Source organism: Danio rerio, chromosome 1 (genome assembly GCF_049306965.1).
Source record: "Danio rerio strain Tuebingen ecotype United States chromosome 1, GRCz12tu, whole genome shotgun sequence".
Classification (NCBI taxonomy): Eukaryota; Metazoa; Chordata; class Actinopteri; order Cypriniformes; family Danionidae; genus Danio; species Danio rerio.
Window position 1 is genome coordinate 56,188,152 of NC_133176.1, and position 15,550 is coordinate 56,203,701.

The 15,550-nt window shown below is 35.5% G+C and overlaps 1 protein-coding gene across 11 annotated transcripts in view; it reads left to right on the forward strand.

Annotated features, from left to right (window-relative positions):
• The window catches only part of inpp4b (inositol polyphosphate-4-phosphatase type II B), a 405,814-nt gene that overhangs the window by 7,170 nt on the left and 383,094 nt on the right, over positions 1 to 15,550 (forward strand). For all 11 annotated transcript variants that reach the window (XM_073906014.1, XM_073906011.1, XM_073906058.1 and 8 more), the window contains exon 2: positions 7,117 to 7,270. In XM_073906014.1, the coding sequence (XP_073762115.1) occupies positions 7,117 to 7,270 (154 nt within the window). The remainder of the gene's footprint in view (positions 1 to 7,116; positions 7,271 to 15,550) is intronic.

Here is a 15,550-nt window from a genome sequence, read left to right on the forward strand (position 1 = left end):
GTTAAATATTAATATGAATAAATATTAAGTTTGGTAAATTGGTGAACTGATGTATTTAATACAAATATAAATTTTCTAGGAATTTATTTCACATCAAGTAAAAATATGAATGTGTGTTGCAGGTTAAGGACAGTTGTTAAATACATTTATTACAATTTTTAAAAACAAATTTATTACCCCTAAATACACACATGAACCAGCTAATCAAGCTCCTTTCAAAGCTGCGTTCGAAATTTCATACTTTCATACTGTATAGTACTCTAAAAACAGTATGCGGCCTGAGTAGTATGTCCGAATTCATAGAATTCAAAAAACAGTATGTGGGAAGTACCAGCATGACCTACTACTTCTGGCGACATCCCATGATGCACCACGAGAGAATTTCTTAATTGTAGCGAAGCGACAATTAAGCGAATTTCTGTAGCGAAGTTTTATAGCGAATTTTTGTAGCGAATTTCTTAATTGTAGGGAAGCGACGCAACTGTTGGTCTTGTGATCATGATAAAGTAAAGGATGTATGGTTGTGTTCCATTCATACTACTCACATTCATACTGTATAGAGCGTACATTTCTAACGTTAAAGAGTCTAACATTTCGAGTAGTAAATTAAGCACAAATGCAGTACTAGGCGAGAGTAGTAGGCGAGATTTCGGATGCAGCCTAAGTATACTAAAAACTTCCCGGCAGGTGTAGGAAGTTAGAGCTAAACTATGTAGGACATCGGAGTTTGGACACCCCTGGCTTAGTGATTATTGAGGCATATATTTCCAAGAAATCTGGGGTAAAAAATGTAAAGTCTATTTTATTAAACCAAAAAATAGTCAGAACAAAGATCAAGGCTTGGATAAAGATGGTTTCAGTGCTATCAGGACTGGATTAAAAGCAAATTTTTAATTATTTTTAATTAATTAACCAATCACACATCAGTGCACACACCGGCATCTTGATTGGCTGCTTCATTTATAAGCTCAACAGGAATGTGTGAGTGATCATAATGCCCAGTCCTGCGAAGAAGACAAAATCTAAATGTCACTCCACAAATCAACATTCTTCATCCATTTTGACATTTCACTTTAATCACGACAGCCTTAATAGTGTATTTAATTTTGCATGGGGCATTTTATCTCACCTTTCTTGCATTTGTGCGTCATTTTGTACATTTCACTGCCACAATCACTGATAATTTCTTCGTTTTCAATTTTTCACGTGATCGCATAAGACCATGAACTGACTGTTGAGCAGCTGTAGACATGATTCGTTGTAAATCAGTTGGTATTATCGGTTATGGAAAGAAACGTGCAGAACACATTGATTCATTCAGCTTTTCTCAAAACCTCACAAATCTCCAGGGCAGCGAGAAAACGTCTGGTGGTTGGCATTACCGCTGCTTTTACAAGTGGTTTTGATGATAACAGATGTTCAAAGGATACATTCGGGATTCATTACGGCTTTCCACAAACCGGCCTTGTGCAATACTTTTCATTAAAAAACCCGGCAGCGTATGACTTTGCGGTGTGAAATCCAGTGCAACATATTCATATTCTGCATTTATCAAGTGACCGCCAGGTCCTGAAGGTAAAGAGACTGTGTGCCGAATAGCAAAATGATCTGTAATAGCCTGCAACACCAGATAGACGAACAAATTTAACTTGAACTGAACATTTTGATAAATGCTAAATGAATTTCACTGTGTGACTAGGAATTGTTGCTGTATTTTTTTCAAGTAGTTGAAATATAAGTGGCATCATGGTGGCGCAGTGAGTAGCACGATCGCCTCTCAGCAAGAAGGTCACTGGTTCGAGCCTCAGAAGGGTCAGTTGGCATTTCTGTGTGGAGTTTGTGCGTAATATATGTGTGTGAATGAGAATGTATGGGTGTTTCCCAGTGATAAGTTGCGGCTGGAAGGGCATCTGCTGCGTAAAACATTCTGGATAAGTTGGCGGTTCATTCTGCTGTGGCAACCCCTGATTAATAAAGTGACTAAGCTAAAAAGAAAATGAATGAATGAATGAAATTTAAGCAGTGAAAATGTAGAATATACAGTTGAAGTCAGAATTATTATCCCCCTTTGAATTAACTTTTCTTTTTTAAATATTTTCTAAATGATGTTTAACAGAGCATGGAAATTTTCACAGTATGTCTGATAATATTTTTTCTTCTGGAGAAAGTCTTATTTGTTTTATTTCGGCTAGAACTAAAGCAGCTTTTAATTTTTTACCAACCATTTTAAGGTCAATATTATTAGCCCCTTTAAGCAATATATTTTTTCTTGATAATCTACAGAACAAACCATCGTTATACAATAACTTGCCTAATTACCCTAACCTAAAGGTGAACCTAATTGACCTAGTTAAGCCTTTAAATGTGACTTTAAGCTGTATAGAAGTGTCTTGAAAAATATCTAATCAAATATTATTTATTGTCATCATGGCAAAGAAAAAATAAATCAGTTATTAGAGATGAGTTATTAAATCTATTATGTTTAGAAATTGGTTGGAAAAAAATCTGCTCTCCGTTAAACAGAAATTGGGCAAAAAAATTTACAGGAGGGCTAAAAATTCAGGGGGGCTAATAATTCTGAATTCCACTGTAAATACAGTACTATGCAAAAGTTTTAGGCCATTATTAAATCTGTTTTTACTGATGGTATTAAGGATATATGTGACCCTTGACCACAAAATAAAGCATAATTTTTTTGTCAATTGTTTAAAAATTGAGATTTATACAGGGCGAATAACTGATCATTCAGTTGATGTATGGTTTGTTAGTTAGGTTAGTGTTTAAATTATTTTTGTTTCATTGTACAAGACATGTGAAACGCAATGATAGAGAGAGGCAATTTGTCCTGGTTTGAGCTGTATTTGTCTGAAGTGATGGAATTAGGAATGTTGAAAAGCAACTAGGTTATTATCCATTATGCCATTCCTTCTAGAAAGGATTTCTATGGTAATAGTTTTAATTTTCAGCATGATAATGATCTCCTAAGTGCAGTGAAATCCTATTTGAAGAAAGAAAACAGCTGATTAAGCACAGACAGTGATAAAATGGCCTCCACAGGGTCCAGACCTGAATACTACAGAGGCTTTTTAAGATCACCTGGACAGAAAAAGAAAGACAGCACATTATTTTAGAAAATTTCAGGACAACTAGAACAAAACAGTTGCCAAGGGAAGCCACATTAAACCTAGACTATAGCTTGAAGAGGAATCAGCTGATAAAAAATAGACAGTCAAGAAATGGCCTCCACATGGTTCAGACCTGAATATTATAGGGGTTTATGAGGTCACCTGGACAAAAAGAAAGATAACACACTTTAAACCTAACGAAGAACTCGGGGAAAGTGCTAAAAGATATTGCACAGCACATTATTTCAGAAAATGTCAGGACAATTAGAATAAAATATTTGCCAAGGTAAGACACGTTAAAAATAGACAGTCTTGAAATGGCCTTCACAGGTTCCAGACCTAAATATTATAGAGGCTTTATGAAATCACCTAGACAAGAAAGATAAATATGACACTCTAAACCAGGGGTCACCAAACTTGTTCCTGGAGGGCCGGTGTCCTGCAGATTTTAGCTCCAACCGTAATAAAACACACCTGAACAAGCTAATCAAGGTCTTTTTAGGTATACTTGAAACATCCAGGCAGGTGTGTTGAGGCAAGATGGAGCTAAACCCTGTAGGGACACCGGCCCTCCAGGACCGAGATTGGTGACCCCTGCTCTAAACCTAAAGAATAACTCTGGAAAGTGCTAAAATATGCCTGATTATTTTAGAAAATGTCAGGACAATTAGAACAAAACAGTTCACGCTGTGCTTGGTGCCGAGGTAAGCCTCATTAAACATAGACTTTTGCTTGGAAAGGAAATGTTGTGCTGTTGTTGTTTTTATACGTATTTCCTATATTTTTGGTTTGTTTTTCATAAAGAGATTGATTGATTATATATTGTGTCAAAGTCTTAAACCAACAAAGCTGGTATAGTGCTTAGGACTTTTGGACAGTACTGTATATTTTAATGTTTTTTAACCTAATATGCACAATGCAGACACCGTAAAAATTCTGGGTTCCACACAATTAGGTAAACTTAATTGTTTTCAGGGCAATGCGGTGGCGCAGTATAGTGCTGTTGCCTAACAGCAAAAATGTTGCTGGTTCGAGCCGCGGCTGGGTCAGTTGGCATTTCTGTGTGGAGTTTGCATGTTCTCTCCGCGTTCGTGTGGGTTTCCTCCGGGTGTTCCAGTTTCCCCCGCAATCCAAATACATGCGGTACAGGTGAATTGGGCAAGCTAAATTGTCCGTAGTGCATTAGTGTGAATGAGTGTATAGTTGTTTCCCAGAGATGGGTTGCGGCTGGAAGGGCGTCTGCTACGTAAAACATGCTGGATAAGTTGGCGGTTCATTAGGCTGTGGCAACTCCGGATTAGTAAGGGGACTAAGCCAAAAACAAAATAAATGAATGAATAATTGTTTTTACAGACTGAATATAAAACAATTAGGTTCTTCTAAAACAAACTCAAGAATTATGTTGATTCAGCTCATTTTACATAAGTAGTTTGAACAAGCAGCAAAAATCCTTTAAGTGTCTCTGTCAGATTTGTGCATTTTTAATGCTGCTTTTTAGTGTTAATCATAATGTTTCAAAAAAATCTAATAGAGTCTTACTTTTCAGGCATTTGACTTGAAAGAAAGATGAAAATTCCCCATCAGCAAAAAATGACTTTGTGCTGGTGTTCAAACACAGTCAAGGCTTTTAGTATGTGATAAAATCTAGACTATATGGCAGGCAAGAAATAGCATATAGAATACATAATTTCACACTTTGTTCTTTACTTGATCCCAGGGGAATGATAATGAGTTTTGCACAAGGACAAACGGATGTCTCCTGTGTAGAAAATAAAGGCAATTAGTACATATTAATCATGCTTTGGTTGCTTTTTTGTCCAAATATGAAGGATGTCATCATTTTTTAAGAACTTCAATGTTCTGATATTACTCTTTATGTAGAGTGTAGTTGCTTGTGAATGTGAAAGATCTGCTAACTTGCACTGATTACAGTGCAGATGAATGATGTTTTATAGTGAGCTGCTTTTAGATTAATCTGGTGACAGAAAAAGATGATTTATAGTCAAAAGCATAAACAATCGTCCTTATGAGCATTTGAGTATATGGTTCAAATTAGCATAATGGTTGATCTGCTGTTTAAAACTAGCCTAGAGTGCTTTCTGCTAATCAAAATTAGCCTATAGAGCACTGTCTGCTGTTCAATATTAGCCTAGAGCGCCGTCTGCTGTTCAAAACTAGAGCGTTGTTTTCTGTTCGAACTTTAGCCTAGAGTGCCTTTTGCAGTTTAAAACTACCATAGAGAGCACTATCGGCTGTTCAAAACTATCCCAGAGCGCCATCTGCTAATCAAAACCAGCCTATAGTGCAGTCTGCTGTTCAAAACTAGTCTAGGGCACCATCTGCTGTTCAAAACTATCATAGAGCGCCGTTTGCTGTTCAAAACTAGTCTAGAACAACATCTGCTGTTCAAAACTAGCATAGAGTGCTGTCTAGAGCACCATGTACTGTTCGAAACAAGCTTAGAGCACCGTCTGCTGTTCAAAACAAGCCTAGAGCGCCATCTGCTATGTAAACAAAAACTTTCAAATGTCCTCCTAAAGGATGATGGGTTCAGATTGATACGGTAAAACCAAAGCTATTACTTTTTGTATCATTCTCTATAAATGCAGAGGAAGAGCTGAAATTCAGAAATGTTAATGACTGTTTGGTTTCAACCAATCAGAGTAGACTGAGCCAATCTTCTGACCAATAAGAGTAGATTTTGCAGAGAGAGGCGGGGTTTAAAAAGACTTTGTACCAAATATGGCAGACACTGACAAAAGAGCCGATGCTTTGATGGATATTAAGAGAAAAAGTTAAGTGTTTTTTGACCTTGGATGGATGTAAACTTACAGTAGGAGTCCTCCAGAAGCAGAATGATTTCACGCAACAGACTATTAGACACCAGTGTTCTCAAAACTGAAGGCCTCTTAGCGAGTGCTGTTATTTCTCAGTGTGTGGCTGCCGTGTCTCCTGGTAAATGGACTGGAAGTTTCATGGGATTTACAGCACAGTCATTAAACCCTGAGATCATCTGAACGTCTGTCTCTGGAGATGGACTGCTCTACACACATCAGATAAACCCCAATTAGTTCCTCCAGCTGAGATAAATGGCCACATTTGCATAGCAGCTCATTAATATTCCTTTACATTTTTTTTTTGGCCTGTGTTCTGCTTGCACTTTGCCTTTTTTTCCCCTTTTGGATTCTTGTCACCAGTCCTGAAAACTGCCCTAAGTAGTGTCTTAATTATGTTGTTTAGGTTGATATGGCCAATGCATGAGGTCTTTCGTAGACTAATTTGCTAATTTAACATTCATTCTAGTTGGGAAATTGTTCAATGTGAGAATGCTATGGCAAGTTAGCAATGGACAACAGATCTCAAACTAAATATTATCAAATAAAAGTTAATGTGATTCACTGTAAAAAGAAAAAGACAATTTAAGTTCAGTATTTCCATTTATTTTACGCTTTCTGCTTGCATTAGGACTTTTTAACAGCTTTTTGATTAATAAAAGTAGCTTTGTTAAACTACAGTTAAATTGTCAATCACAGATTTGTTGGGATTTAATGCTTTTTTGTGGTGTTTATATGATCAGGATAGTTTTAACATGATGTATTTGAGTTTGTTGTAAATCTTTGTTTAACGATTATTAGTTTTAAAGAATATTTTAGTCTGTACAGCATTATTTACTAATATTTGATGGACATTTAACTTTTAAAACTTTTAGACACACACGCATACAACATATCTGTCTGGTTCTCGAATCTGATTGGCGGATGGCCCTGCAATATTCTGCAATAACAGCACTCGGACAGCCTCTTCACTCTTGTGTATTACTCCGCACACAGAGTGACAGCAGATCAAAAAACTCACTACAGTTTGACAAATGCTGCAGCTGTTAAACAACATAATGTACTTTTGGGGCTTTTTTATGTGAGAATGTAGTTGTTTAGATTGAAACTATGCAGTTTATTTATAAGGACATTGCCTATTTTAAATATAATTTCAGAGATCCAGCATGTCGGCAGCCACGCAGAGTAAAGAAATTGACAGTTGACGGCCACAAGATGGTGACAGACCACATAATAAGTCCTTCGAGCAGAAAAGCTCAGCATTTTCTTTTCGCATGTCAGACTACAGCTGATCAAATCATTATAAAACAGGTAAGTGACACTCTAAGTCCATCTCTTTTCAATGGTGTAGTGCTGTATTTATCCCATAGTAATCTGTTAGTGTTTGCTTTGGCTTTTTTGGGATTAATTATTGTGATATCCTGATTACAACAGGGAAATACTGGGAAATCTCTGTAGACTGATGGCATTTCATGCTGTTCAGCCTTATAATCTTAAAATCTGAGCAAAATCACCTGTTTTGTCATCACTTGAGACATTACGCTAGAGAATCTTTTAAATACTAGCTGTGAAGTGATGTGTTTTTGAGCAATGGTTTCTGCTGTTCTGACGTCAACTGCAGATGTGAATGAGAGGCGGAAGAAAGTAGTTCCTCATACAAAAGGACTTTTGAGACTGTTTGATTTTCATTTTTATATGCACGATTATGCCATTGAACTGTTGTATAAGCGCTATATCACACTTGTAGCAATGCGATATGGCCATATATCGTCACTGTGCCTATATACAGTCATATCACACTGCTACAAGTGTGTCATATATATATATATATATATATATATATATATATATATATATTTATATATATATATATTTATATATATATATATATCATTCATTTTCTTTTTGGCTAAGTCCACTTAATAATCTGGGGTCACCACAATGGAATGAACCACCAACTAATCCAGCATAGGTTTTACGCACCCGATGCCTTTCCTTCCGCAACTCATCACTGGGGAACATCTATACACACCATATACTACGGACAATTTAAATATTCACCCAATTTAGTACCAAATTCACATATAGCACATGTCTTAGGACTTGTGGGAGAAACTCGAGCACCTGGAGGAAACCCACGCCAACATGGGAAGAACATGCAAACTTCACACAGAAATGCCAACAGACCCAGCCAAGGTTCGAACCTTCTTGCTGTGAGGCGATCGTGCTACCCACTGATGCCCCTCCATTCATTCATTCATTCATTCATTCATTTTTATTGATCCATTCATTCATCTATTCAATCATTCATTCATCTGTCCTTTTATTTATTAATTCAATAATTTATTCATTAATTTTTTTATATGTAAATATTACATATTAATAAAATTAATTTAATATTACTGGGGCAGCATGGTGGCTCAGTGGTTATCTTTGCCACCTCACAATTCAGATTTTGTGAGACAAAGATAAAAGATATTTAAAATAAATTTGCATTGTTTTAGTCTAATCATTTTCAACTTCCTAAATGAGAAGATGTTACATTTCTATAGCAATTTGCAAAAAAAAAAAAGATGGTTAAGAATAAAACGTGGTTTACTAATACAGAGAATTCAGGATTTACTATAGTTCAAAACTGCAAAACTTTCCTAAGAAGTTCAGCAATATTAAGACATCCAGCCGCGCAGAGGCATAATTGCTAAGAAAAATGACCAATTGGGAACAAACACAGGGTGAATGCCCAGAATTACTGAGAAAACCCTTGACAAGATTGTAATTGGGGGCCAGAGAAGCCCGATCGCGGAGACAGTGATGAGACGCGGCTCTGATGACGGAGGCCTGCGCCGGTGAACCCGTGGCTGTATTTCACAGCTCACTGACGCGTCTGTAATTAAACGCCCTGTTAAGCAGCTCTCCAGAGCAACACAACAGTCAAAGAGCGAATCCAGTCCACTAAATGAATAAACTTTTTAATGAGCTCTCGGGTTTTCTCTTATAGGCGCTGGCTGATGAACGATGCGCTGCTCGTTCTTGGTTCGTGTCTTTAACGGCGCTGCTCTTAATTTAAGCTGCCCGTGGTTTGTTCACTGATTAATTGAGATGCTGTGCAAATGAGTATGTCTATGTGAAATTACACCTATTTATAGAGTCTGAAATCACTAAATTACTCCAGAAAGTAACTTGTTTGCATTGATTTTTAAAATGCAGTACAACATTTCTCATTAGAAACCTGATATTTGACAAATGCTCATCAAGGAATTACCCTGATTTCTTTTCGGAGCTTCAGCCTTTCCTCCTCTGAAAGAATCAATGGATTTTTGGCTTCATGTTGCATTGAAAGCCACATTCATGTTTGCTCACTTCTCATCAAACCTGCTTATCATCAATACACCCACAGTAAGGTCTGTGGTTTGATTAAATCTTCATCTGGTCGTGATATGAGCTCAAGGGGAACAAATGAGCAGACGTTCAGCCTCCAAACTCAACATCTAATCCATGTACGACGCAGCGTATAAGAACTCGGTGTGATTGTTCGCACAGGTACACATGTCCTCTGAGTGGAGAGATTAAATGGCATATTCAGACACGCTGGATGGCATCTTCTCATTACTTTTTGTCATTTGTCTTCCCACTAGTGTTGTTGCAGACTGGCTTTTTCTCAAATGCTCTGTCTGTTTCTCCATGGCTCATTTGGATGATTAGAGGACAGAAGGGTAAACCGTATGTTGCTGTCTGTGCCCTGGCAAATTAAATAAAATGCTTTTAAAGAAATAAATGAAAAAGAATTCTCAAAGACTTAGACAAACTAGACATTTTATTTTTTTTGCAGATAGACATTATGCATAAAAACATTGTCACCTTAAGTTGTAAAATTATTATTTTATTTTTATTATTGAGAACTATGTAAACCTCTTTGTTACTTAAAATAATTGTTAGTTAAAATAAAATGTGTTAAAGCTTATTTAATTTAACTAGTTGGTAGGGAAATGTTTCTTATTTTAATGAAGTTGATTTAAAATGAAAAAAATAATAATATATATATATATATACACACACACACACACACACACACACAGTTGAAGTCAGAGTTATTAGTCCCCTTTAATTTTTTTTCTTCTATTTAAAATATTTTCCAAATGATGTTTAACAGAGCAAGAAATTTTCACAGTATGTCTGATAATATTTTTTCTTCTGCAAAATGTTTTATTTGTTTTATTTTGGCTAGAATAAAAGCCGTTTTTAATTTTTTAAACACCATTTTAGGGACAATATTATTAGCCCCTTTAAGCTAATTTTTTTTTCGATAATCTACAGAACAAACCCTAACCTGCCTAGTTAACCTAATTAACCTAGTTAAGCCTTTAAATGTCACTTTAAGCTGTATAGAAGTGTCTTGAAAAATATCTAGTCAAATATTATTTACTGTCATCATGGCAAAGATAAAATATATCAATTATTAGAAATGAGTTATTAAAACTATTATGTTTAGAAATTTGTTGGAAACATCTCCCTGTTACACAGAAATTGGGTAAAAAAATAAACAAGCGGTCTAATAATTCAGGGGGGCTAATAATTCTGACTTCAACTGTATATATATATATATATTATAGAGAAAATTGTCAAGTTTGGTGAAGATTTAGAGACTAGATGAAAAAATAAGGTCACACTTTATTTTGAGTATTAGTAGACACTAGGGATGCAACAATACAGTTATGGTTGAATACATACCTCGTTTTTTTAACACCGTTTTCGGTTTGGTTTTGATGGCTTGACACGTGTTTTTCTTTTGATATTCTATGCTTAGGCAATAGGAACAGTAAGAGGTTAGAGAGAAAAAAGCTAAAAGCGATTTATTGCATTACTCCTTTAATTTACTTTAAAGCCAAGAAAAGTACAGTAGTTCCTATTGTATAAAAAACCGCTGACATCTCACAGCTGCTGGTAGCCCATGTTCAAACTGGGGAACACATACATTCCTACACTTTGAAAATAAACATACATGTGAAGTTAATAAAGATAAATTGGCCACTTCAAATAAACATATTTGTACTTTAATAAACATAAATAAACCATCTTAACTATCTTGATGCTGAAAAAAGTGTGAGACGGTAGTCTGTAAGTTATTGTGGATCGAGTGCTTTAATAAGATGACAAAAGTCTGCATCTCCATTCATTAAAAACAGTTGCAAATCTTTAGCAATGAACACCCGTACTGCCTCTGTTATTTTTATGTGTCTCTCGGAACCAGTTGGGCATGTTTGCTGGAAGAATTCAGCGAGGGATTGTTGTTTTTTGGAGAACTTTATTACCTTCTCTGCTATCCTGCCTTCGGATAGTGATATTGCTAGGTGATGACGCCGCAGATGTGCAGTCAGGTTGCAAGTGTTTCCGTTTGAGTAGGCTATACGTGTAAAACAATGCTTGCACAATGTTTTTTCTTTCATTGGCAATATACTCAACGGCAAAACCGAAATGTGCTCACACCGCAGATTTGAAAGATGCCGGTGTGGTGAGAAATCCGACGCTTTCTCATACTGTTGCCTAACCATACGTTCACACCGAAAGCGGCGAGAGCATCAAAGTAGCCGGAAGTTCAATGAGAGCTGGCAGCGATACGCGGGGAGGAGCAGTGTGGCGCGTCTTCTCCGGCGTGGGCGTCGAGGAGAGTTAAAATCAAGTCAACTTTATGGTAATGAGCTATGACGCTGTTCGGCGGCAAGCAATCAGAATGAAGACGTCCACCGCTTGATAGGAGTTCAGAGAACACAGACCTGTGAACTTTGGTTCTGACCACAGTTGTTCCCAAGGGTTTGATGAATGCGGTCGCCAGATTTCCAATTATTTACAATGTTTTCTTACAGGAACATGCATTAAATAAGTAGCTGGCGAGTTACTGATTTGCATTAATGTTATATAAATTTATCTTAAAAAAGCGGGAATCTCACACGACTTGACAGTACAAAACAGTATAGCTGCTTCAGGATATTTCAGACATATGGACACATATTGGATAAATAGAGCAAAGAAACACCACACACAACTTGATCTTCCAATGTTGTATGAATTTGATAAGAACTGCGCAACATTTTCACGCTAGAATTATGTTTTATGCAGGAATGTAACTGATATGCTGCAACGGCTCCTTTAAATACGAGATCAATGTAGAGAGTTTTGACGCTCTCGCCGCCAGAGCTGAAGGCAGACAGCGTTGTCGCCAGGGCGGCCAGAGCAACCTTGGACGCTCTCGCCGCTTTCGGTGTGAACGTACGGTTACTTTACCACCGCTTGCCATTTTAAAGTGTGGAATGAAAGTTAATCGCCCCCTAACTTGTGGGGAGGAGTTTCCTCATCTCAGCTTGTAGACTTACAGGCACACACAAACCGTCAATTCAGAGAGATATAAAATGCATATAAATTATTTATACGTAAAACCGGAAAAAACACAATTCACAAGCACGCATTAACCGTGGATGTCGCACCGATCAGTTCAATATTATATTGATAATTGTGGCATCCTAGTAGAAATCCACTAAGTTAACGCAACAAATTTGTTTTCCCAAAAAAAGTTGTCCCATAAAAAAAAAACCTAAAAGTAGTTTGAGCAAGCAGCAAAAATCATTTTTTGAGGGTATATAGTAGTGTTCATGGTGAGGATTTACTCTCTGGCCAAGATTAATCTCCAGTGTCTTCCCTCACATTTGCTAAGATATTGTTTAATGCCTTGAACAATGTGCCTGTGAGAACAAGCTCATAAATATAGCCATTTTTCTTCTTTCTCCGAAGCGCAGAGACTCTGCGGACTTAAATTCAGTGAAGGGAGGAAAAACGAGCCAGTGGTCGCTGGGTGCCATTTGTAAAAATTCCCTGGATTTGAATGAATTCACTTGAAATAAATGTTAGCGGCGGTGACAGGTCATTAATATAGTGCTATGTTGTGATTTAATGAGGGAGCGTTGAAATGCCACAGGAGACGCCAGAGCTACCAGAGAATTTTTATTTCTGGTTAACTGCTGTGTGCATCCCACAATGCTTCTCTTTCTCTCTCGCTGTCATAATAAATACAAAAGTAGTGGATTAGCCAAGGCTGAAGATGCCAGACTGCGTTTTCCGGCGCATTGTTATGGAAAATAGGCCACATGTGAGTTACGCATGGATGGAAAACATGTAGGGTTTCATTAAATACTTAAACTGCTTCATTTTTAAATGTGTTTATTGCATCTGCCAATGAAGATAGATATAGTGTGTATTTATCTAAATGATGCTGTTTAAATATTTGGGTTTGTTTGTTCGTTCATTCATCCATTCATTTATCCATTTATGTTTTATTCATTCATTCATTTGCTTTTTATATTCATCCATCCATTTATTCATCTGTCCATTCATTCATCTCTTCAATCATTTATTTTTTTAGTTATTCATTCATCTGTCCATTTATTTGTTTATTCATCTATTCATTAGTTTATTCATGTATTTGTTTTCATTCATTTATCCATCCATCTAGTCATAAATCTGTCCGTCCATTCATTCAGTCATTCATCTGTTCGCTCATTCATTTTATTTTATCCATTCAGTCATTTGTCCATTTATTCATCCATCCATTCATTCAACCATCTATTTATTAAATCATTCATCTGTCCATTAATTTATATATTTTTCATTATTTTTTATACATCCATCCATTTATTCATCCATCTATTTAATCAGCTGTCCATTCATGCATTCATTTAATTTATCCATTCATTCCTCTGTCCATATATTCGTTCATCCATTTATTTATTTATTTATTTATTTATTTATTTATTTATTTATTTATTTATGTGTTTTTTCATTTATTTGAATCATCCATCCATTCATTCAACTGTCTATATATATTTATTAATTCATTAGTTTATTCATTCATCTGTCCATTCATTCATTTATATTTTTATTAATTCATGTTCATTCACCCTTCCATCCATTCATTTATCCATCTATTCATCAGTCCATTCATTCATTTTATTTTTAATCCAATCATTCATCTGTTCATTTATTCATTCATTCATTCATTTATCTGCCCATTAATTCAATCATTTATATTTTTTCATTCATTCAATTATCCATCCATTTGTTAAGCTCTATTCATTCTTTATAAATTCATTCATTCATTCATTCATTCATTCATTCATTCATTCATTCATTCATTCATTCATTCATTCATTCATTCATTCATTCATTCATCCATCTGTCCATTAATTCACTCATTTATATTCTTTCTTTCAACATCCACCCATCCATTCATTAATCTCTATGCATTCTTCATAAACTCATTCATTTTTGTTCATTCATTCATCCATCCATCCATTCATTCACCCATTCATTCACCCATTCATTCATTCATTCATTCATTCATTCATTCATTCATATATCCATATCCATTCATGCATCGATCTGTCCATTTATTTATTAAGCACCTTCTGCTTACCAAGGTTGCAAAAATACAGCAAAATAACATTTAAATCCAAGAGAAATATTTTCTATACCTATGTATAGTAAATACATGTTATTTACTGTAATGCAAAGCTAATGTCTCCAGTCTTCAGATGTCACACGATTCTTCATAAACATGCTGCAAAACATACATGTTTTTTCTTATTGAAAACAGTTGTGCTGCTTCATATTTTTGATAGTTGTTTTGTCCTTAATAGTTTTTTTATGTTAAAGATTCTCTGATGAAAGGAATGTATTAGTTGGTTGTAGCTTAATAAATGTATTTTCTACTGTTTTGAATGTACACTTTATATTTATGAAATCCATTTTTTGAACATTTGGAATTGCACGAAAAATGTTTCCAATTTCCATTATTTTCCAAAAATATAATTAATTTTTGTGCCTAAAATCTTTTTATGACTCTCAGCCTCAGGCAAGAAAAACAGACTTACAGAGATGAGAAAAACAGGAGGAAAGTTAGGAAACATAAGAAACACACAATGTTATACAGCCTGATTTCTTTATAGCCTGTCAAGACGCCCACTGGTTATGCATTATGTTTGAACTGGGGATGGGGAAAAAAGTGTAATAGAAACACACGGCAGTCTGAACTACAACTATGAATCAAGAGCTTGAGCTTTAATTCAAGAAAAGCCAAGCCTGAAGCACAAGAGCAGATACATGGGCTATTCTGACACCACAAATCAAGCTGTTTTGTGTGGGTATGAATTACTGTGAAGCTTTGTAAAACGCTGCATGAAATATAGACTCATTATATATTACAGAGCATAAATATTTTTTTTAGGAACGTGCTTGTATGCATATACGAAGGTAAAAATGTGACGTTCAAACTGCAAACAAGCGTATTAGTAATAAAGGTGATGGATTCTGTCAAAATTATTAGAATATTATTCAGAATTATTCAAATATTTAACAAATTATGTTTTTCAGAGCAAGGAATTTTTCACAGTATTTCCTATAATATTACTATATAATATTCCTATATAATATATTTCTTCTGTAGAAAGTCTTTGTTTTATTTTGGCTAGAATAAAAGCAGTTTTTAACTTTTTAAATAACCATTTAAGGTCAATAGTAGCCTCCTTTTTTTTTTTTTTACATCTA